Here is a 22,482-nt window from a genome sequence, read left to right as displayed (position 1 = left end):
GATGACAGATTTATTTTGTTATGTACCTTCACGAAAATGTGTTTGTTTTTTTTGTTTGTTTATTAAATGACTGTTTCATTCAGCCTTGGTACCATCATTGAGTATTCGAATGCGGAAATGTTACGTCGCTGAAAGCCCACTGTGTTATGCCGTCAACCGCTATCCACCGTAAAGATTTTCTGAAACACACCTAATTCAATTTACACATTTTGGGCCCAAATCTGATGAGAAATGCATACATCTGCGAGAGTAATGTATTGTTACACATTTACGTTTGTCCAAATATGAATGGTTTTAATAATTACACATATGGTCGTCTCAGTCTTCTCGGGTTGGGGCCAGATGATTTGGCTTGCAGGGAGCAATGGGTGGATGAAGCCTTTGTGCCCAAAGAAAGAAAGAAAGAAAGAAAGTGGGGATACAATGTGTCAGCGGCGTGTGGGCAAAGTATTTAGAAAGGGTGCGGAGGGAGTACCTTGAGACATTACCCAGTAGTATTCCAATGGAACCCTCTATCCTATCGCGGACTCAACAGTCTCCCTTCTCTTCTATTCATTTTCAATTAAAGCCTGATCTGTGTATTCCTCTTCCGGGGCAAGGCAAGTGTGTTTGCGTTTACGCAGCACCTTCCACAGTAGAGCGCAATTGTGTTTGACGTGAGCTGTGAAGTGCATGATATGAAGGGATGGACGCAGCGGGGCTGCTCGGGGCTGAAACGGACGAACAACTCTTCGGGTCACCGCGCGACTTTTACTTTGAAGGGCGAAAGGCGGAGGACGAGCCGGGTTGGTTGGCTCCTCGTGACGGACGGTTCGATTCGTTTTTCGGCTCCGGTTTTCCCGGCGACTCGGTAAAAGAAGTGGTCGACTCTTCGTTTTCTCGCGGGTGAGATATACCCGCGGGTGAGCGGTGGAGGACCCCCCACCACCACCACGTGAAAAAGCGCACGACGGGCAGTCGGCGCTGTATTCCGTCAGAGGGCTTTTGCTGTCGCTGTGACGTGGATGGGAATCAAGCCAGCCGTCATTGTCAGCCGTCGTTGTCCTTGTCGCACGTCCGTGCCGTCGCGCCTGTCTCACCTCGCCATGCGAGGCTCGCCCCGTGCCCCTCGAAGAGTTATCTGTGGGGGGGGTCGAGAGCGCCAATGAGCGGCGGTGTGACTTGTGCCGAACGACTTCTACTGGATCTTCAGGGAAACAATGCTGGCCGACCTTCAGTGCGTAATGTTTTCAGGGATCTTGAATAATAGATAGTAATAGTAATAGTATATGGTAAAGAATATTTACTCAAGATCCAGTAGAAGTCATTCCGTTCGCGAGTCGTCGTCGCCCCCCCCCCCCCCCCCCCGTTCCCGAAGATTCGTTCGCTGCGTCCGAGTCGTTCGCCTCCCTCACATAACTGGTCTCGGAGGGAGGCTGGAAGCGGAGCGTTCGCGTCGGAGCTGCGGTGCTGCGGTGCTCCTTTCCCGTCAAACAGAACGCCGGCCACACGACTGACGTCCCCCCCCCCCCCGCCGCCGCCGATGTAAGTCCTCGCCGCGTCTGGTTCCGCACCGTGCGCCCCGAATCCCCGCCCGAAAGGAAAGCCTCTGGGGTGTTTTTTGGGGTTTTTTTTTTTTTGCCCGTAACCTCATTGGGACGAGCCGCAAACAGGTCCGCTTAAGAAAACCGACGTTCTGACTCCGAATACGCGGTCTCCACCCTAACCCCGTCCGCTGCTCATCGGGTCCCAACGCGAAGGGAACGCGCGTCGCGCTGCTTGGGTAGAAATGAAGCGCGGCCGGGTCTCCGCGGCCGCCGCGTGCGTCCGCCGACCACACGGAATGGACGCAGCGTCGTGAGCGTGGCGAGGGACCGCAACGCGCATCGCGTGGAAACGAAGCCTCGGGTCAGTGCGGCCGAGTTTTCGTCGTGACGTCGTGTCGGCTTGTCCGCGACACCCCCGCGACGTGTTTTTCTTCGAGGCATGCGTGGCGCTAACGTGACGCCGTGTTCGGTCGCTTTGGTCATAACCGAGGTACACATTGGTGACGCGAGGTAACGATTGGTCTTCAAATATCTATTCTTTGGAAATATCTGATGCGAGAACCAGTAGTCGGTGCAAAACATCGTCGATTTATCACTATTCAAGGTACGCATCGAGTGTTGAATTATTGCCTGTCCCACATTGGATGATAAATGTATATATTTCATGACTTGAACATCCCTATTCACCATGAAATCCAAAAATCTGAATTCAGATATTTTAATGCAAAGAAAACCAAGTTAAATATATGTGTGTGTGTGTGTGTGTGTGTGTGTGTCTCAATTACAAATCTCAATCAATCTCAAAATAATTACTGAGGACAAAATTAAAGCCCAAGGCAAAAAATGGACAAGGTTTTTGGCATAATTCATGTTATCTATCAATTTTATGGATGGCATAGTATAAATTGGTCACATATATATACTATGCAATCTATACTATCTCCAAAAAAAGCTGAACACGTGTGCCAGGCACACTAGTCTAGTTATAAAACTACATTACATTACATTGCATTTAGCAGACGCTTTTATCCAAAGCGACTTACAATTGTTCAATCACCGACGGACGCAGCCATTACACTACACTACAGCATGCTAGCAGGAGGAGCCTGGGATCCAACCAGCAACCTTTAGATGACTAGACCACCAGCTCTACCGCCTGAGCTACCATCCCCACTAGGCATGCTAGTTACATTAATTCATGTCAAATCAACATTCCATCAGATGAATGTGTCACAATCACAAATAAAAAATCCAAAGAGTAAAACTTGAACTTCTTTTGGTTGAACACAGCTGGTATCCGGGCCGGAAGTGATGGAGTTAGTGCCGCCTCGCCATTTTGATCTTGCCTCAAAGAATATACGGTTTTAACTACAATTTGACACACTTTCGCAGCACTGTGGCTGAGAAACACTGCCCCATCTCATGCAACCTGATCCACCCCCTGTGCTATATAACGCCCTGTGTATCTGCTGGGTCTGATTACCCCCGAGCCACAAGAGGACTGCTCGCACATGCTGCCTGTTACTCAACCTCCACTAGACCCAGTCAGCTACTGACTCTACCTGACGTATGGCTAACAGGTCTGCGGCCAGGGCGGAGATCCGGCGAGCTAGAGGGCATGTTGGGAAATCCAGATTCAAGCCGTGTCCAGTGTGAACGGGACCAACATGAGACTGCCCACACGCTGCGGGACACACAGGTAATGTCAGGCGGCCGCCCGTTTCTGCAGGGTGTCTGTGGAGTCCTTGAAACGCCTTTCAAACGGAAATGTTTTTTTGAAATATCACAGCCTTTAAAGTCCTCCCGAGTTTGATCCAAGTCTGTCCGGTTAACGCTATTTTAAAAGAAAAATAATTAAAATTAATAATATTACTACTTGAAATCAAAGGATTTCCCTTCGGGAACAATAATAAACAAATGTGGCCGCCTTAATTAACATTTCACTAAAATAAAATCAATGGATGGATCAAATCAAAAACAAAATAAAGACAGCAAGTAGGTCTAATTAAATAATAAAGTTTGTGGTGTTGTCCCTCTTTGTCGGGACATCCCGTACAAATTTTACACAATGAATATTTACCGTCTGCTTTGGGTTCAGAACTTAAATATACACTACTCACAAAAAGTTAGGGATATTTGACTTTCAGGTGAAATTTATGGAAAATGTAAAAAGTTCACGCTACAGTGATATTCTATCATGAAAGTAGGGCATTTAAGTAGAAGCATGCAATGGTGATTTCCTCATCTCAAACAATTTATTGAAACAAAAGCCAACAACAGTGGTGGGTTTACCACAACAAAAATGTCAATGTCTCAATAACTTGTCATGTGCCCTTGAGCATCAATTACAGCTTGACAACGACGTCTCATGCTGTTCACAAGTCGACTTATTGTCTGCTGAGGCATGGCCCCCCACTCTTCTTGAAGGGCGGCCCTCAGGTCATTGAGGTTCTGGGACACAGAGTTACGAGCCTCTACACGGCGACTCAGCTGATCCCATAGGTTTTCTATGGGATTCAGGTCTGGAGAAAGTGCAGGCCACTCCATTGGAGGTACCCCTGTCTCCAGCAGCCGTTCCCTAAATGATGAGACCTCCATGAGCTGGAGCATTGTCGTCCATGAAGATGAAATGATGCCTGTGTTGTTCATGCAGGGGCACAATGACTGGATGAATGATGTTATTCAGGTAGTATGGGCTTGTCACTGTACCATTCACAAAGTGTAGGGCAGTTCTGTATTGACTAGACACACCTGTCCACACTGTAACACCACCACCATCAAAGGCTCGTCTGGTGACAACAGTGGCTGATGCATAGCGCTCTCCTTGACGTCTCCAACATCGTTGGCGGCCATCATTTCTGATCAACGTGAATCGACTTTCATCAGAAAACAGCACTGAGGCCACTGGTCCCTCGTCCAGCGTCAATGCTCCCTGGCCCGTGCAAGACGATGATGCCTGTGCCTGGTGGTGTGGTCAGGTACCCTTGCAGGTCGTCTAGAACGCAGACCACGCTGATGTCAACGGTTTTGAATGGTCTGACGTGACACTTGGGTGCCTCTCACCTCCCTTAAATGTGCCTGGAGTTGAGTGGCATCCATCATCCGGTTCCGCAGGGCACTGTTCACAATGAAGCGCTCATCAGTTTGGGATGTGGCCAAAGGACGTCCACTTCTATGCCTTTCTGTGACTCTTCCAGTCTCTGTATCTCTGTAGCAACCTGCTGATGACACTCTGTCACACTTTAAGCTCAGTGGCCACTTCCCTCTGAGAACATCCTGTTTGAAGCTTCACAATGGCGAGGTACTGTTGATCAGTTGTTAGGTGTCGTCTTGGTCTCATGATGTCAAAATGTGAACAGCATGATGAAGAGGACTGTTTAAATACCAATTCTTATTGAACCAGGAAATGTTTTGGTCGATTCATGCATCAAACACCTGTTGTGAATTTTGCCGTTCAACTCCTTGTTAGAGAACAGAAAGTTGTGCAAAAAGTACTGAAATATTGAACAGTTGGACATGTGCATTCAAAAGTTTAGAGAAGGTCAAATGAAGTTCACCTGTAAAGGTTATAGTGCATTTTAGGTTCATCCTGAAATTTCCCCCGAAAGCCGAATATCCCGAACTTTTTGTGAGTAGTGTATATTAAAATATTAATAGTATATTAAAACGCCAAACTATCATTTACATTTACATTTAGTCATTTAGCAGACGCTTTTATCCAAAGCGACTTACAATTGTTCAAACACCGACGGACGCAGCCATCAGGAGCAATTAGGGGTTAAGTGTCTTGCTCAAGGACACTACAGCATGCTAGCAGGAGGAGCCTGGGATCGAACCAGCAACCTTTAGATCACTAGACCACCAGCTCTACCGCCTGAGCTACCATCCCCATCGACTATGGATGCAGGTGTCCCAACGACACATCCTCTTTCTGTTTCTCCTCAGAGTTTCTACACGATGAGATCGGGTCTCACTTCCTCTCTACAGTTCGGTACAGAGACTTTGAGGGGCAGGTGCTCAAAATAAATAAATAAATAAGAAAAGGCACATAGACCCCCCCAGCTCCGGTTCTAGGCATTTTGCCGCTCTGGGAATCCGCTGTGTGCACATCGCAGGTGCGCCGAGGACACGTGCCTCATGAATATATCCTGCCCAGACAAGCCGCTGATTAAAAAAAGGCACCATGGGGCATCAAGGGACAAAATCAAGGATTTAGATTTATTTTGTTTCCTTAGTTTCTTACTTGTATGGAAAATGAAAAACGTAAACCTAACTCTAGAGACCCGGAGCAGAGTTGTTTTTTTAATTTAGATCCATTGATTTTTGTTTGTTTCCTACATGTACAAATTAAAAATTTTAAATGGAACTAAGTTAAGTGACTGTCCCACTCCGTCTCGTTCCAATTACACCTGTTTGTCCCCACTGTCCCGACAGTGTCTCCCCGTTTGCCATCTGTTGCCTTGGGACTTAATTTTGTAAAAACTGGATGTTTTTGTGTTGGATTGCTTTGTTTTTTACTTTACTTGTAAATAATAAATCCCTCTTTGAGGTGAGATAGGAGATAGTTGAACGAATGGGTCATTTTTAGTTTTAAAAGTAATAATACACTTAACCATCTTTGGAAATTGGGGAAAACACAGATGAGAACCCTGCAATCTATCCATCTAGGTATGTATATGTGTATCCAAGAATATTCACCTGGCTGAAGTACGATTAAAACACATCTTTTTTTCCTCCATTTTGGTCTTCTTGAAAGCGCTGATGCCATGACGTAAACTTGCACCTGCGTCAGTGTGGTGAGCACACAGACGTCACATCTGATACGTGTTATATTTCTATCCAACGGCGTCTGTGGATAGAAATGTCTAAAATGTCTAAAATGCTGACTTCCTCTGCGACAAACTCGACAGCGTTTCCCCTTGTTCCACCCGTTTGCTCCTGTCCTGTTGTGAATATCAAAATAAACCAACCTTTTTGTTTTTCACTTGTAGAACATGTTTATTGCTACCCCAACAAACAAACAGTGGATAGCTGGTAATGGAAAATGATACTCGCTACGTAGCTGTAACAGCTGCTTATGTACGTAAATGAGCGGAGCAGCAAGAAGAAATTGGAGAAACTCCAAAAGATCAAAATCCTCCGTTGGGAAAGGGTGCACGGCCAAGACCCCGGGTCCTTGTATACCGTATTTCCTCAAATAGTGATTTGGGCTCTTATTTACCTCAACTGCAGAGGGTGTCAGGCCTTTATTGGAAGCAGGATTATATTAGATGCGGGATTTTATATCTAATTCCCTCTGTTTATTTAGTATGAAGCCTCCAAAAAAGAAAAATCATTGTATTTGTAAAATATATCATTATTTACGTGCCAGCACGTATGCTATGCGCCATGCGATGGGGTGCCTGCAGTTGGCACGGCACGACAGTGTGTTTATATTTTATTTTAGTGCCGTGTTTGTCCGCGTCCGGACACATATATGAATATGTTTAGGATTCCCCTTATTTATAATTCTCCATCGAAATGTTATCCCTGTGCAGTTTTTAAACTTCTATCTGTTTTATCCTGTTATCAGAATGCACACTGACAAAAAAAAACAACAACTGCTCGACTTGAATCTCAGTCGACTGACGGGTTTCCCATCTGATGATTCAATTTGTCGACTTTCAGGGAGCAGCCCTACGCTGTAATTAAATCTCTTACACTTTATACCCAAATGCTTCTAAGGCCTCCTTGCCATTTTTATTGGGAGTCAGTGCTCTCTCTTCTACTTCATGAGACGTAACAACAGCTGCAACAGGTGATGGTGAATTGATTCAAAGATCAATTAGAAAACAATTCTAACTTTCGAAAGGACTTGCTGCCAAAGAAGAATTTAGCCTTGTACTCTAGAACTACATGTTCTGGCACAAGGCTTCGACGTCCCTTGAAAATGTCACATTAAATGAATCTGGTTTTATTTCAATCGTAACATAATAGCTTTTTTTTTCACTTTTACGACAAAGATTATGCCAGGGAAATGTCACTTTAATCCAGCATGGATGGAAATAGACATGTATAATAATAATAATAGATGATAATGACCGTAATAATAGATATACCAATATAAATAATAGACTGAGGCTAAGATGATATTATATTTTAATTAATATAGATCATATTAATGGGAAAATGGCTTATATTTGTTTTCCGTGAAGACCTTGAAAATGAGAAAAACAGTGCTTTGTTGAGGTACTTTGAAAGACCTTGTCAGTTTCATATTGTAATGCTTATAATGACCTCTGTACTTATTCATGAATGATCTGCACCTGACTGCCTTTTTGGCATCAACCTAACAGGAACAAATCTGACATTGCACCGGAGGGATAGGCATTTTACATCGGGGAGGAATGCTGCAGTGCAAGTCGAGTTTAAAGACAAGTTATGGCTGTGGTCTAGTTCAAAACACAACTGCGCCAAGTCGTACAGCATCGAGAGTAGGGCAAGATGCAGGTCTTCTCAAATGCGCTGACGACGAAACGCCTAAGGTAAGCCATCGGCACAATTGCTCAGAGGTTACGCCGCAACAACTGAAAGCGTTGCCGTTACGCTATGTTATAAGGTTGAGGCACGTCAACTGGGACTCCTCTGTCAAATATTTTGATTACTTCTTCCTCCCAAAATGAATCTCTTTCTGTTGATCTAAGTGTGCGTCCATCCTGTGCCGTTTCCCCACCCCTCTCCAGGCGTGTGTTGGTCCCTGTGGTGGTTTTAGGTTTGATCAGCTTGGCGTTCGTCTCCCTCCCGCTGTTTGAGACGGAACCCGCCACCAAGCCTTTGGACCGGCATGTGGACCCCGCGCATAAAAAGGTGAGAAGTCAAAAGAAAAACAAAAAAAACCCTCATCCAAATGGACTCGGATGCAGTTGGCCAAGTTGGTTCTAATGTTGCTTTGACCCCCATGAGTTAGAATCCCAGAGGAGAACAGACAGTGAATTGAATACCCTGGCGTAGCATAACACTGTTATTTCCATTGATGTTGACCCAGTTGCTCTATGCCCTTGAGTAAAGTTGATATTTCTGAGTGCGCTGTGCAGTTAGGGCGGACTTTACCCGAAACAGGTTTATCTAGCCTTCAGCGTGCCGGAGGATCAGGTTCCTAACATCAGGGTTATTTTAGTTATTAGGTTTTTCCTTGAAAGAAAAACAAAAAAACGGGCAATATATTGTAACACTTGCCCCCAATACATTTCATACTGTGCCGTCATATTCCACTGCTGTATCAAGGCATGATTTATAAACAAATTTGCTCAATGTTGTTTTTTGTTTAGTTGAGGCCAGGTTGGCTCCTGTCAGTGCATTCTTTTTGGTTTTTGAGCTGGAGCATAAAACACAGACTGCTTGTGCGTAATCACAAACCAATACATTAAATAGGCAGAATCCAACACAGTGTGCCTTTAACATCGTGTTTTGCGCAAACAGACAAATCAATCGCGTATTATTGACATTTTATTTAAAGATTAATTGTCATACAAATAATTGTGATCAACAATTTTGTTCATTTTATGACACCATCATAGTATAAGGTTCTCAAAGTGTAATTAATACACATCAACCCTAGGAAGAAGAGACATCCACTGACGTCGAACATTTTAACATAAAATTCAACATATTAAAATAATTGAACAAAAGACTGGAATATGACAGTTTTGCACAAGGATCGCGATTATATATAAAATAATTCAGATCAAACAATAGATAGATGCTTTATTCATCCCCAAAGAGAAATTGTAGCTGCCCCAACACCTAACATTAAAACAGTAGGAAAAATAATAATAATAAAGCAATGCGATAAAAATATGCAAAAGAAAAGGGCAACATTTGGAAAATATACAATAAATCAGTTAACTTTACATAATAAAATATTGCAATATACACTCAACCTAATGATAAACAATAGATATAATCTAAAAATAATGGAAAAACACTTAAAAATAAAAGATACAGATTAAGAAGCCCTTTAAAATAGAAGGTTCATGTCCAAAAATGAAATATACTGTCAGGTCCTATACAATAACTCATGCTCATGTTTAATAAAAGCCTTAAACAATAAAATGTTGGCAGGCAATCTTGTAATAGTTGTGACAGCCACTTTAATAGAAATCATAATCCCGGTCTGGTGTCTTTCCAGCTGGTTCACACCTTCGTGCACAGCGTTTTGAAGGGGGAGTGTCGCCCCGGCAACATGAGGCGGAGCCTGCTGGCAAGATTTCCTGCTCCCAGCGACGTGACGCAGCCCTTCCTGGGGAAGGATGCGCCCGTGCCCGAGGACCTCTTCCTCCTCCCACCCCCCTTCGGCTTCAGAGGACTCCGGGACAAGCTGGTGGACCTGCTCAAGCTGGTGGGGAACCAAACTAATCACTTTAGCCTACTTCACACGAGGGCTGAACGATTAATCGAATTGAAACCGGCATCGCAATTTAACAGAACGCAATTTTCTCATCGCTAATAATATTTAATACATAAAACTTAATACTCAGCTCCACTGTAAGACATAATCGCCAAAATTGCACCTCTAAAAAATGTAACTACAAGTCTGGATATTGGTGAAGTACCTTTTTTTTTTTTTTTAAGCATCTTGCTTATGAAAAGAGGAGAAAGAGGTGCCATTCTCTAGATTAAAAGTCAGTGTGCCGTTAAAATCATTTTGAAGCTGTTCTTTCAAGGTAAAAAAAAAGTTAGATAGTGTTGCTTTAGGTCCTTAATTAGTGAGGCATTTACAGACCTGCCAACCTGCACACATTTTGTATACCAACTACGCAATTCTTAGTCAAATTACGCAGGTACGAAATGCCAGCTGAAACTACGCAACAACAAAAAGTGTGTGTGTGTGTGTGTGTGTGTGTGTGTGTGTGTGTGTGTGTGTGTGTGTGTGTGTGTGTGTGTGTGTGTGTGTGTGTGTGTGTGTGTGTGTGTGTGTGTGTGTGTGTGTGTGTGTGTGTGTGTGTGTGTGAATAATTGTAATTTTAATTACAGAAAACAAACAATGAGTCACTACAAAACAATACTTCAACTTGTGGTTCTGCATCCCCTCCCCTCCCTCTCCTCTCACTCAACATCCGCTGATACGCAGCGGTACTTTCTTATCCACCGAGGCCTAACGCTGCATTGCAGACGTGGGATAGGAAGTGGGGGGGTTATAATAAGGTCTCCTATAGCCTTCTCGCCTCTCCTCCCGTGATAAGCAGACTGTGCTGCGACTCCTCTGTGTGCACGCAAAATAGTATTGACTCTTATACAAATTCGATATTTTTTTATTATATGAACGTCAGCGTTGCTTCGTGGAAATAAACTAAATGGCTTTTATTTCTATAAAGGGAAAAAAAGAAAAACGACGGTGGGGTTGTGGGCAAGTAATGTAATCGGTGTATGCACCGGTAACCACGGCAACCCTACTTTATGGTCAGTGATCTCATCTCCCTCATCTTCTACAATTTGGACTGTATTTTTTCTCCCTGAAACTTGGCTTGATCAGGCAGGTGACAGAGAACTTATCGAAATGCGGCCCCCCAACTTCAACCTTTTTCATACTACCAGGCATAACAAAAAAGGCGGGAGAGTAGCTGCTATTTTTTTCTAATCGACTTAGACTTTAACAAAACCTGTTTTGGCTTATTCTCCACATTTGAATATCTTGCACTCGTTCTGAAATCCTCACTTCCAATTGTATGTATTACTTCGTATCACCCAGCAAAACACAACTGTGCTTTTTTTGATGGGTTTACAGAATAAACTCTCCTTAATATCAATAGGCTATGTTCATGTTATCATCCCTGTTATTCCAACCTGCACATCGATAATTCAAATAACTCTGATGCAAATCACTTCATGAGTCGGTTACATTCACTTGACTTCACTCAACATGTATCAGGACCTACCCACAATGCAGCCACTATATTCTTAACCTTGCGATGTCCGATTGTTTTTGCATATTTTTTTATGCAAAAAAACTCAGTCACTAAACAGAAAAAGAGTTAAAAAATGTTGGTTCACTGACTCTGCTCCTGACATGTTCAGTGACCTATTTTCTGAACATACACTTCCTTCCAGTGCCCCCTGTTATGTGATCCAGTTAATAGGAGGAGGAGCCTGGGATCGAGCCAGCAACCTTTAGATTAATAGACAACCAGCTCTACCTCTAAACTATCCAGACAGCCTTATTTTTCAAAGATAATAAATGAGAACAAGAACAATGCACATACTCTTTTTCAGCAATTCACAATTATAGACTGGTGAATGTTCAACCACCAATTCCAAATGAATTTTTATCTGACCTTAAATCTTATGAATTTGTGTCATTCTTCAGTGATTAAATTACAAAAAAATTGACTAAATATCATGAGATCGCCCACCTACGATGATCCTCAGCCTAGGACTTTTGTGAATTTCCCAATTGTTGAATTAATGGAGCTTGCAAAGACTGTTCAGCAAATGAAACCCACCACTTCCCAACAGACCTCCCTTTAAAAGTGTTTTTAATTGTCTTTTCACTGTAGTTTTGAAAACTGTCGATTGCTCCCTTTACTCTGGTGTCTTCCCACACTCACTTAAAACTGTGGTTTACGCACCAATCAGGCACAACATTAAAACCACTGACAGGTGAAGTGAATAACATTGATAATCTCGTTCCAATGGCACCTGTCAAGAGGTGGAATATATCAGGCAGCGAAGAAGTGAACAGTCAGTTCTTGAAGTTGATGTGTTGGAAGCAGGAGAAATGGGCAAGCGTAAGGATCTGAGCCATGTTGACAAGGGCCAAATTGTGATGGCGAGACGACTGGGTCAGAGCATCTACAAAACGACAGGTATGCAGTGGTTAGAACCTACCAAAAGTGGTCCAAGGAAGGACAACTGGTATACCAATGACAGGGTCATGGGTTCCCATGGGCTCATTGATGTCCATCTGGCCCAATCCTACAGAAGAGCTACTGTAGTGCAAACTGCTGAAAAAGTAGACGCTGCTATGATAGAAACATTTCAGAACACACAGTGCATCACAGCTTGCTGCATATGGAGCTGCATGGCCGCAGATCCGGGCAGAGTGTCCAGGCCGACCCCTGTTCACTGCCGAAAGCGCCTACAATGGACACATGAGCGTCAGAACTGGACCATGGAGCAATGGAAGAAGGTGGCCTGGTCTGATGAATCACATTTTCTTCTCCATCATGTGGATGGCTGGGGTGAGGGTCCGATCCGATAGAGCATCTGTGGGATGTGCTGGAACAACAAGCCTGATCCATGGGGGCCCCACCTCATAACTTAAAGGATCTGCTGCTAACGTCTTGGTGCCAGATACCACAGGACACCTTCAGAGGATTTGTGGAATCCATGCCTCGATGGGTTAGAGCTGTTTTAGCAGCACAAGGGGAATCTACACAATATTACTGGTTATTAGTGGTGGTTTTAATCTTGTGGCTGGCCATCTTGACCCCGTTATAATTAACAGTTACAGGCCAATCTCCAGTCTCCCCTTTCTCAGTAAGATAATATAAATAATTGCGGCTCGCTAAATACAATACATTTTTCAGTCTGGTTTTCGAGTCAATCAGAGCACTGAAACAGCTCTTGTCAAATAAATAATAAATAAATATTAACTCAGCGACTCAAGCATTGGGTTGGTCTAAGCGGCCCTGTTCTAAACTGGTTCACCTCTTACTTAAATGGTCGAAACCACTCCATTTCCATTGTTGTTTTTAGCTGCCAGGCAATTTGACATACTACATGTCAAGGCTCTGTGTTAGGGCCTCCTTTTATTTAATCTTTACGTGCTTCCCTTTGGCTACATAATTAAATAATGTTTCTTACCACAATTACGACACACAATTGTACATCTCATTGTCCCCCAATAACTTAAATCCCATTTAGTCTTTGATCAATTGCATCACTGATACAGACACCTAGATGTCAGACAACCTTTTTGCATTTAAACAGTAACAAGATGGCGATATTGGTCCTGGTAAACAAAGCCCAGAGACAGGAGATCTCTACTCCTCTGGATTCCCTGTCTGAGGAGCAGTGAATGTGTCAGGAACCTCCGTGTTATTATAGATTGAGATTTCAACTTTCAATCACACATCAACTCTATCACCAGATCAGCATTTATCATTTAAAAAAACAGACTCAGACGATTCCTGTCACAATCAGATGCAGAAAAACGAGTCCGTGCCTTCATAACAAGCCGCCTTGATGACTGTAACGCTCTCTTCTCCAGTCTTCGGTTGCCTTCAGCTTGTCCAAAATGCCGCTGAAAAGAGTTCTCGCAAGAACAGGGAGAAGGGATCAGATCACTCCCGTCCTCAGATCCCTTCATTGGCGTCCAATTAAGTACAGAGTTGACTTTAAGATCCTCCTCCTTGTTTTTAAAGGGAAAGAAGGGTAAAATACATTAGAATGCCGGGAAAAAACGGAGGCTTGACAGCTAGGATATATGGACTTATGGGCCCATCGGCAATGAAACCACTTGCTACACGTCAGAACACATCACCCCTACACATGAACTATGTTTTTATGCAGTCAGCTATTTTTTAATTACGAAAACAATTATTATGACTTATTACGACTGAGTTGTGCTCAGAATTCACTCCTCACTGTTCTGACATATTTCATAATTGACAAGTCAAGACGTCTCAGGTGTCTTGACTTGGTTGAGCTGATTATTTTTCAATTTTATCAAACCATTCTTAATGTGTTTATTTGTATCGTATGCAATCTGTTTGTAAATCAGGCACCTTGTCTTGTATTATCAACCACAGAGAGTTAACTAACAGGGGCTCTTTTTTTAACTCTCAGTTTTCCCAAATCTTAAGTTGCCAGACGCCGACGCCCCCGGACCGAAGGGATGCCGCCGCTGCGTGGTCATGGGAAACGGAGGCATTCTGAGCGGCCTGGAGCTGGGCCCGCTTATCGACCAATTCGACACCATAATCAGGTCAGGAACAGGCAGGAATGTCCTTGTTGGAACTGTATTTGACCTAGGGTAGGGTAAAATCACATGAGCATATATATATATATATTTTTTTCAACCCTGTAGAAGTTTAGGAACAAACTAACCGCCAACAACACACTTATTGGAGAGCCCAGTTATCAGACTTAATCACAAAGTTATTCCATCTAAGCCTACTTAGCCTATGCCATTCTGTCAGGTGCTAGCAAGAATATACTTAATTACAGGAAACTACCACTGACTCCAGAAAAGCCTCGAGTTTACAAGGATTGCACAAGGTGTTGGAAGCATTCTGTGGGCAAAGCAAGGGCCACATTATGTGATTTTCAAGGCCGATTTGGCAACAATTTGAGGTTCGGTGTAGTCGCGCTGTAGAATCTTGGCTCTCATGAGCATGTGTGTGTGTGAGCGAAAGACTCAAATCCGTTGTGTGCGGTTTCGCCTGCCACACTGCTTTCAAGGACCTCTGGCACAGAGACACAGACCACGGGGTTGTAGACACACAGTTCATTGTAGAGAGAGGGCTCGTTAGACATAGCCCAGGAGCAGATAGAGATGTCATGACAAGGGCTCTTCTCCTGAAGAGTGTGGAGATGAGGGTTTTAACCTGTTGCTCGTTAGACCAACCAAGGAGCAACAGGTATGCAGCCACGCTGATCCTGGGTCCCCATTATCTAGATCCAGGTCACCATCCCCACACCACATCTGTCTCTATACGACCCAAATCAGCCAGGTCACAATTCAGTCAAACATGTTTTATAGGGGCTAGTCTTTCCAAAATCCTTTGGTGTGTGCACGTCAAAGCCTCAGATCGCAATGGCAATTTTCAACAGCCGATGAGATTTTGTGCCTGCGCGATGGCAAATCCAAAAAAAAGGCAGCAAGTGGTCTCGTGTCGACTTCTGAAATGGAGGAGCGACTTGTGGAATTGTGGCGACTCATGGGGTCTGATAAGTGTATAATGTCAGCGCTGCGGGTTCGCTGCACAAATAACCACAGTATGTCATGCTGTATGCACGCTGTATGTCATCCATGGTTGTTTTGGTGTAAAGAAATATCGCAAGATTTTGTATCTCAAGAGAATCTTGCAGGGAGATACATTCACTAGATACACTACCACAATACTGTGTCCACCTGGTCTTTAGATTTGTGCTCCTCAATGGGGGGGGGGGTGTGTGTGTGTGTATGTGTGTGCGCCTGCCCGTGCGCACGCAAAAAAGGCAGAAAATCTGCAAATTTCAGTCGTGGCCCCAGCTTAACCCAGCGTGCTGAAGTCTGCTTGTTCCCGTTGTTCCTATCGATTTTTCAGATTTTTTGGCAACACGTTCATGCATGCCCTTTTGCTCCCGTCACTCTCCAGCTTCAAGTATTACATTTTTTTAGGTCATTTTTTTTATTGAGATTTATTGTGTATTGGCTGTGAGCTGCCTGACGCTGTAATTTCCCTCCGGGGATGAATTAAGTGTCTGTCTGTCTGTCTGTCTGTCTGTCTGTCTTTCTTTACTATCTATCTCTTACACTTTAACAATTTAAAATTTATATGATCTCTTTGGCACTTTGTTAAATTTTTATTCACTTTTTATTTTTACTCTTGTGTCATCAGGCTAAACAGCGGCCCCCTTGGAGAGTTCAGCGGCGATGTCGGGCATCGAACCAGCATCCGGATGAGCTACCCAGAGGGAACGCCGCGGCAGTGGGTAGACGCGGACCCCCATACGCTGTTCGTGGCCGTGGTGTACAAAGCGGTTGACGTCAACTGGATCTCCGCTATGATCAACAAGCGCGCTGTGGTGAGCGTGTGGAATATCCTCCCCGGATGGATTTCTTTCTTTCTTTCTTACGGTTCCTCGCTAAGTTTTGTTTTCTCTCACAGTCCCTGTGGGATTGGCTGTTTTTTTGGCAGCAGGTTCCGGATCATATCCCGCTCCAGCCCCGACGGTTCCGACTTTTAAACCTGCAGGTCATCAGGGAGACCGCCATGGGCCTACTGCGTTACCCACCGCCTCAGCCACGACTCTGGGGCTGGGATCCGGTAATGGACACATACCTGTTTAATTAAAGTGGTAATCAGTAAGATAAATTTGTAAAAAAAACAAAACATTAGTTGATTCTTTTTTAGACCTGATTTAATGTATTTCGTTAAGCATGCGCTCCTCTATATGCCATTTCTTTTATTGGTGGCCTTTCCCGGTGAGAAGGCAAAGATCGGGCACCTGCAAAGATGGCAGCAGTGGTGAATCTGATAAACCGGCATAGCTTGTTGTCAGTAAACTGTCGACACAGATGAACATTCACAAAAACTCAACCAATCAGTAAAACACACACTACAAGATTTTTGAAATCTTAACAGATAAAAATGTGAGGGACCCCACACATAACGGCATAGCATGATACATTTAACAGTTTTGTGGAGAGAAACGATTTGCCCAAACAGCAACACACACTAACAAATTCCATTCACCAACGACTGAGTCCTAATGCCCCAAGTACAGCGTCTTTTTAACACAGTTTGATAATACTGTTTGTACAGTTGGATTTTTGTGCCACCAATGCTTTGATTAGTTGTTGTGTAGAAAATAAAAATACATTTCTGCTTATTACTTAAAAATAACAACTAACTAACAACAAATAATATGTTGATCTTGTTTTGACTGTCTCACAATATCTCCGATAACCTTCAACTCTGCAGATACTTTAAGTTAAACAAGGTCTTGCAGTTATCCAGTTAAAGTATACTTTTTTTTTTTATAGTAGTCTGCCGTAAATAACTTTTAATATAATTGAAATGGGAGCTACGACTGTAATTGTTCAAATAACTTCTATGTTTTACATGTGTGTTAGTTCTTTGTATTTAAAACGGGTGTTGATCATTAAGCAAATCCAACAGCAGCTCTGTCTCTGCTACAATGCAGACTCATCAAACCACATTTAAATTGATTGCACTCTTTACAAAAACATTTCTATGTATTTTTATCTTGTGCTTCTATGGAAAAGGCTCGCGTAGCCACAAGCAGTTGAAATAAAAAATAGACCTCTCGCGCAAAAAAACTGAGAAATGTCGCCTGACATGGCCTGTGGAGCTGCAAAGTGAATTAACATGGGTTTAGTATCAAGCGTGCATTAACAGTGCAGCGCGCCCGTACGCTGCACCCGGTGTACTTCTACTATAATCTCACGAAGCAGCACGCGATCTGACAGAGGTGTGGCTACGCAAGTTTACCGTGAGTTCCGACTCTCAAAACCAGAAATCTCGCTCGATCGAACGAGGGGCCAGAACTGGCGACGCTATATATATATTTTTTTTTTGCACTATTTATTTACAGAAAAGTACAAAAGTAAAAAAAAAAAAAAAAAAAAGCAATGCCTGAAGTCATGGAGACGGCGTGAACATGGACTGTACATGTTACTTTACCCCCCCGCGCTACAAGGTGTCGAATCGTAAATATTGAACGTGTTTAATACTCGCGATACGTGATCGGTCGCCAGGATGGATTTACGAGAAGACCGGGGAAGTAGAAAACATTCGTCACATACCTCACACCACAGGGTAATCTGGCAAGATCATCTTTAGAACCATCAAAAAGTCTTGACTTTGCTCAACATTGTCAGAAGGGGAGGGGGTATCGGGCCCAAAATCTCTTATCTTGTAGTGTGTACCCCGCCTTAGGGTGGGTTGCATTTTCCTCGATGGAAAATAATTGACAAACCACTGTATACCCTCTTGCATTTCATGATAATTCAGTCATGGAGCGCAACAAACAATTTTGAAATATGTTCTTATACAATAGCAATGTCAGGGCCTGTGTTTCCCTGTTGAGGGAACTTATGGACATTCTTGTCTGCACACGTACAGTTTTTTATTAGCTTCACATGAGCGACGTGCTCATGCGGAGCACAAACAATCCAGATCCCCTTGTAACCTACTTGTTGACCCCTGGCAGTAGCCTAGCCTAGCACATCCTGGTTTAAATCATCGATCGGAGGTTTACTCATCTAAGATTACACATCTCTGATTAGTTTGGATCTCAGATCCATCCATATTAAACTAGGATTTACTAAAGTATGATTATCCCAAATCTTCCATTCATTTAATCCTTGTTTGTGAAACTCACCCAAAGAGTGAAGTCAAGCGTAAACCCAGATGTTGGGGGACGTGACAATTTTGAATGGAATCGTGGGTCTTGTAGCGTAATCCACCCAAAACAGATGCTCTTATGGGTGACCACTTGACGAACGACAGGACAAGCTGGCGAACCCAATTCAAATTGTATTCAAATTGACCTCTTCTCCAAAGCGTCCCTCCCAACTCATCTATTCACCATCAAGTTCTCAGCAGTAATCCTTCCTTCTTCCTCCTTCCGTCTGTCCCCCCCCCGGCAGAATGTCCCCACCCTCGGCGTCACGGCACTCAACCTGGCCAGCCTGCTCTGCGACGAGGTCAGTCTGGCAGGGTTCGGCTACAACCTCTCCCAGCGAGGGGCGCCGCTGCACTACTACGACAGCCTGCCCATGGCGGCCATGCTGCAGCAGAAGATGCACAACGTGGACAGCGAGAGGGAGCTGCTGCAGAGCCTCGTGGAGCGGGGGGAGCTCAGCGACCTGACCGGGGGGCTCCACTGCTCCTACTGCCCCCGCTGAGGTGAGGGAGGGAGCGAGCGAGCGACCGAGGAGAGGGCGGCATCAGGCCCACGAAGGAAAAGATGAGGGTTATTATGAAGCAGAAGGGAACTTAATTGAGCATGAAGGACGTCAATACTTTCACGTGAAGGGGGTCTTGACGGAAACCCCGACAACATCGCGAGGGAAGGAACCCAAACAGACCAAGAGAGTCACAAGGCACTTCCAGGGCCGGCAGCCGACTCTTCATCTCTGGTCAGAGTTGGAAATGAAACATTGACGGGTGGAAAAGTGGTGTCCCCACAAGCTACCGCGGAGCAGAGAAAGAGAGAGAACCTCTTGTTTATCCACATATCTGAAGAGTAGGGCAGTCAGGGTGCAGGTGGAGTCACTTACTCGTTATCAACATTCCTCTGCTACCAGAGGTCTTATCTAAGCAATAAGCTCGCACTTGACTCCTCATCCAAACGTTTGCAAGGCCAGAGCGTGTATCTACAGCACAAACAAGGAAGAGGCTGACACCCCTGGCTTCCCACTGTGTCCTTATATTTGCCGTTGAAAGGTGCGGTCATATCATTTGGATATTTGATGAGGAACCTCGCTGTTTTGAGGGGAAATAAGCAAAGAAAGGAACCTTGATTAAAGTGTAATATTTATCAACGGTCCAGTTACAATATTAGGGATTATTTTGGGAGAATACTGACACCTTTAAGCATTCGGAGTTACTTTGTGGTTATGAATACCGGTTCTCCTCACTTAAGGACCTACCTGTTTAACGACCATGCGGACTTACGACCAGCTCTCCGACCAGAGAGGCTTGATACTGGGACGCTGCGCTGCGTACAATATGCTGCGCTGCCATTTCCACGACCAAGGTTCTCGTACAGCGTACAATACCTCTCCAAGTACTGAAATAACGGTAAGGGGGCGGGTCCTCGCTTACCGACCAATTTCGCCTAACGACCTGGTCGTAGGAACGGTACTCGGTCGTTAAGTGAGGAGTACCTGTACTGTATGTGCGTGAATGAATCCAGTTCCCTGCTCACAAATAAATCCATAGTCACGTCATGATGGAAAGTAAATCATAAAATTGTTTCATGAAGAGGCAATTGTTTTGACATATCAATGTTGGCGTACTTTCTTCCCCCTGACCACACCTGGCTCCTTGGGACATTCATTACAGTACCGATGTTTAATCAACTGCTTACCTGATACCAAGAAGACAATTTTCCCATAATTCCCAAAAGTGAAATGTGCCGCGGCGTGGGCGAGCCCTGGGAAATGGCTCGCTGTGTCCCACTTTGAGCGGCGGCATCCAGCCCCCAAACACATTTTATTGGTCCAGCCGCACGCTCCTTTTCCACTGTCATCACCGACAATTCTGATCGGCTGTTGTGTGAGTGCCGATTGGCTGCACTGCGAAGCCAACGCTACATTTAACCAACCGTACACCCACACCAGAAGCGGCAGGCAGCGACAAGCGCCTGGAACTCATTCACTTCCGATGGGAGGTAGCGACAGGGAGCGACGCGATTTGGGAGAATGGAAGAAAGTTGAATGAATTTCAACTTTATGCTTATTAGCTGCAACGCAAAACAGCTATCACATTTACATTTAGTCATTTAGCAGACGCTTTTATCCAAAGCGACTTACAATTGTTCAAACGCTGACAGACGCAGCCATCAGGAGCAATAAGAGGTTAAGTGTCTTGCTCAAGGACACTACAGCATGCTAGCAGGAGGAGCCTGGGCTCGAACCAGCAACCTTTGGATCACTAGACCACCAGCTCTACCGCCTGAGCTCTACCGCCTGAGCTACCATTCCCCTATAATGCAGTTCCTCTAGTCCGTCCCCTAAAGTCCTGAACAAACCCTTATCTTTGGTTCCTACCACTTGAAAATGGAGAAGCTTATTGTTGCGGTAGTTGGTTTAGTTCATTAACAGAGACTTAATAAAAAAATAAATAAAACTATGTGCAAGACGATTTTGGGAGATAGTTGGGATCCCTGCTGAGGGTTGTTACACAATGCACTGAAGGAAAAATGTGAAAGTCCAAGTCTCTGTTGAAGTTACTTTCTTGTGGCGATTGTCCCTGTACTTCCCTATACTTTGATTAAAAGCCTTTCCATGTACAGTCTGATGTGATAGACAGAACACATTTTTTGAGAAGTTCATTTGACAGGTATAAAATGCAAATATACATAATATACAATACATATTATAATTTTAGACTACAGTATGTACACGCATACATCCACAAAGAGAGACAATATTTTGTTATTGTATTTTTTTTATCATTAGTTGTGTGGAAGAGAGAGGAACAGGAGTTGTGGGTAATGTTGGATATAAAAATATGATATAATTTATGAACAAATATAGAAAATAACCCTGTTACGTAGAAATGAATATTTGCAAACAAATCCTAATAAATGAATACAGCTACAGTTGAAGCCACAAGTTGAACAGGAACGCCCACAAACGACAGCGATCGCTTCTGGTGGGAGGGAGATAGAAGCGATCGCTCATGGGCGATTGAGCCAAGTGGTGCTCACTGCAGAGCTAAATGGTTGGAGCTTGACCTAGTCCAGCTCCTCTTCTCACGGTGAAGCTCGACCCCTCTACCTACTTGCGTGCCACCCCTCGCGTTAATGCAAGTCTGGACTTGCTTCCCTGGTTAACTGGCTGTTTACATTAATGCAAGTCCATACTTTAACATAATGGAGAAAACAGTACTTATTGAGGATGAGCAAAGGTTAGGTCAAAGTAACCATAAGACTTGCATAACATTACCTTACTTTTCTCTGATATTTTTCATGGTACCACCAGCACGTTCAGCGTTGTTTCTTTGACTAGACTTACAAGTAGGCAATGTGAGAGATTACTATGTACCTCTGCCTTCTGTTTTCCATTGCATTAAGATGTACTGTAGACCATTTGTGAATTCATCTCAATCAAATGTGATTAATGTAATAAAGTTTGACCTAGCTTACCTTATCTGCTTTTGCAGGGGAATGTGGTCAGATCAAGAAAAACAATTATCACACCTGTCTAGTGTTTGTTTGTTCTTTTAATATTTCCATTTGTGGTTATTTAACTGTGTATATGTACACAAACACTAATGACCTTTACTGTTCTTGAGGTTGCCCTGGGGCTTTTTCAACATTGCCTTAAAATGTAGACCTAGGGTCTCCCCCTAAAGCAAGAAATGAATGCATGTGCTACAATAGACTAGTTATAGTTATAATCTGGATGGACTATGTGAATAGCATTTTGGGTTGGACTCTGCCTTCATGTGTAAGGCCATGCATTATGCGACCTTATTAAAATGGTACTGTGTAACCTGTCCAGTAAGTCTGGAAC

At 43.8% G+C, this 22,482-nt stretch overlaps 1 protein-coding gene across 1 annotated transcript; it reads left to right on the top strand.

Moving 5' to 3' along the window:
- The first annotated feature begins 3,192 nt into the window (after positions 1–3,192).
- Positions 3,193–22,482, top strand: st3gal5 (ST3 beta-galactoside alpha-2,3-sialyltransferase 5). The gene is made up of 7 exons (XM_080008361.1): positions 3,193–3,225; positions 8,249–8,372; positions 9,694–9,903; positions 14,369–14,490; positions 16,109–16,295; positions 16,379–16,537; positions 18,886–22,482. The coding sequence occupies exons 1-7, from the start codon at positions 3,194–3,196 to the stop codon at positions 19,141–19,143; spliced, it is 1,092 nt and encodes a 363-aa protein (XP_079864487.1). The 5' UTR covers position 3,193; the 3' UTR covers positions 19,144–22,482.

The sequence above is a fragment of the Zeus faber genome, assembly GCF_960531495.2.
Source record: "Zeus faber genome assembly, chromosome: 10".
In the NCBI taxonomy this organism is placed as follows: Eukaryota; Metazoa; Chordata; class Actinopteri; order Zeiformes; family Zeidae; genus Zeus; species Zeus faber.
The sequence above is the reverse complement of the archived record's forward strand: the minus strand, read 5'-3'. Positions and strand labels throughout refer to the sequence as shown.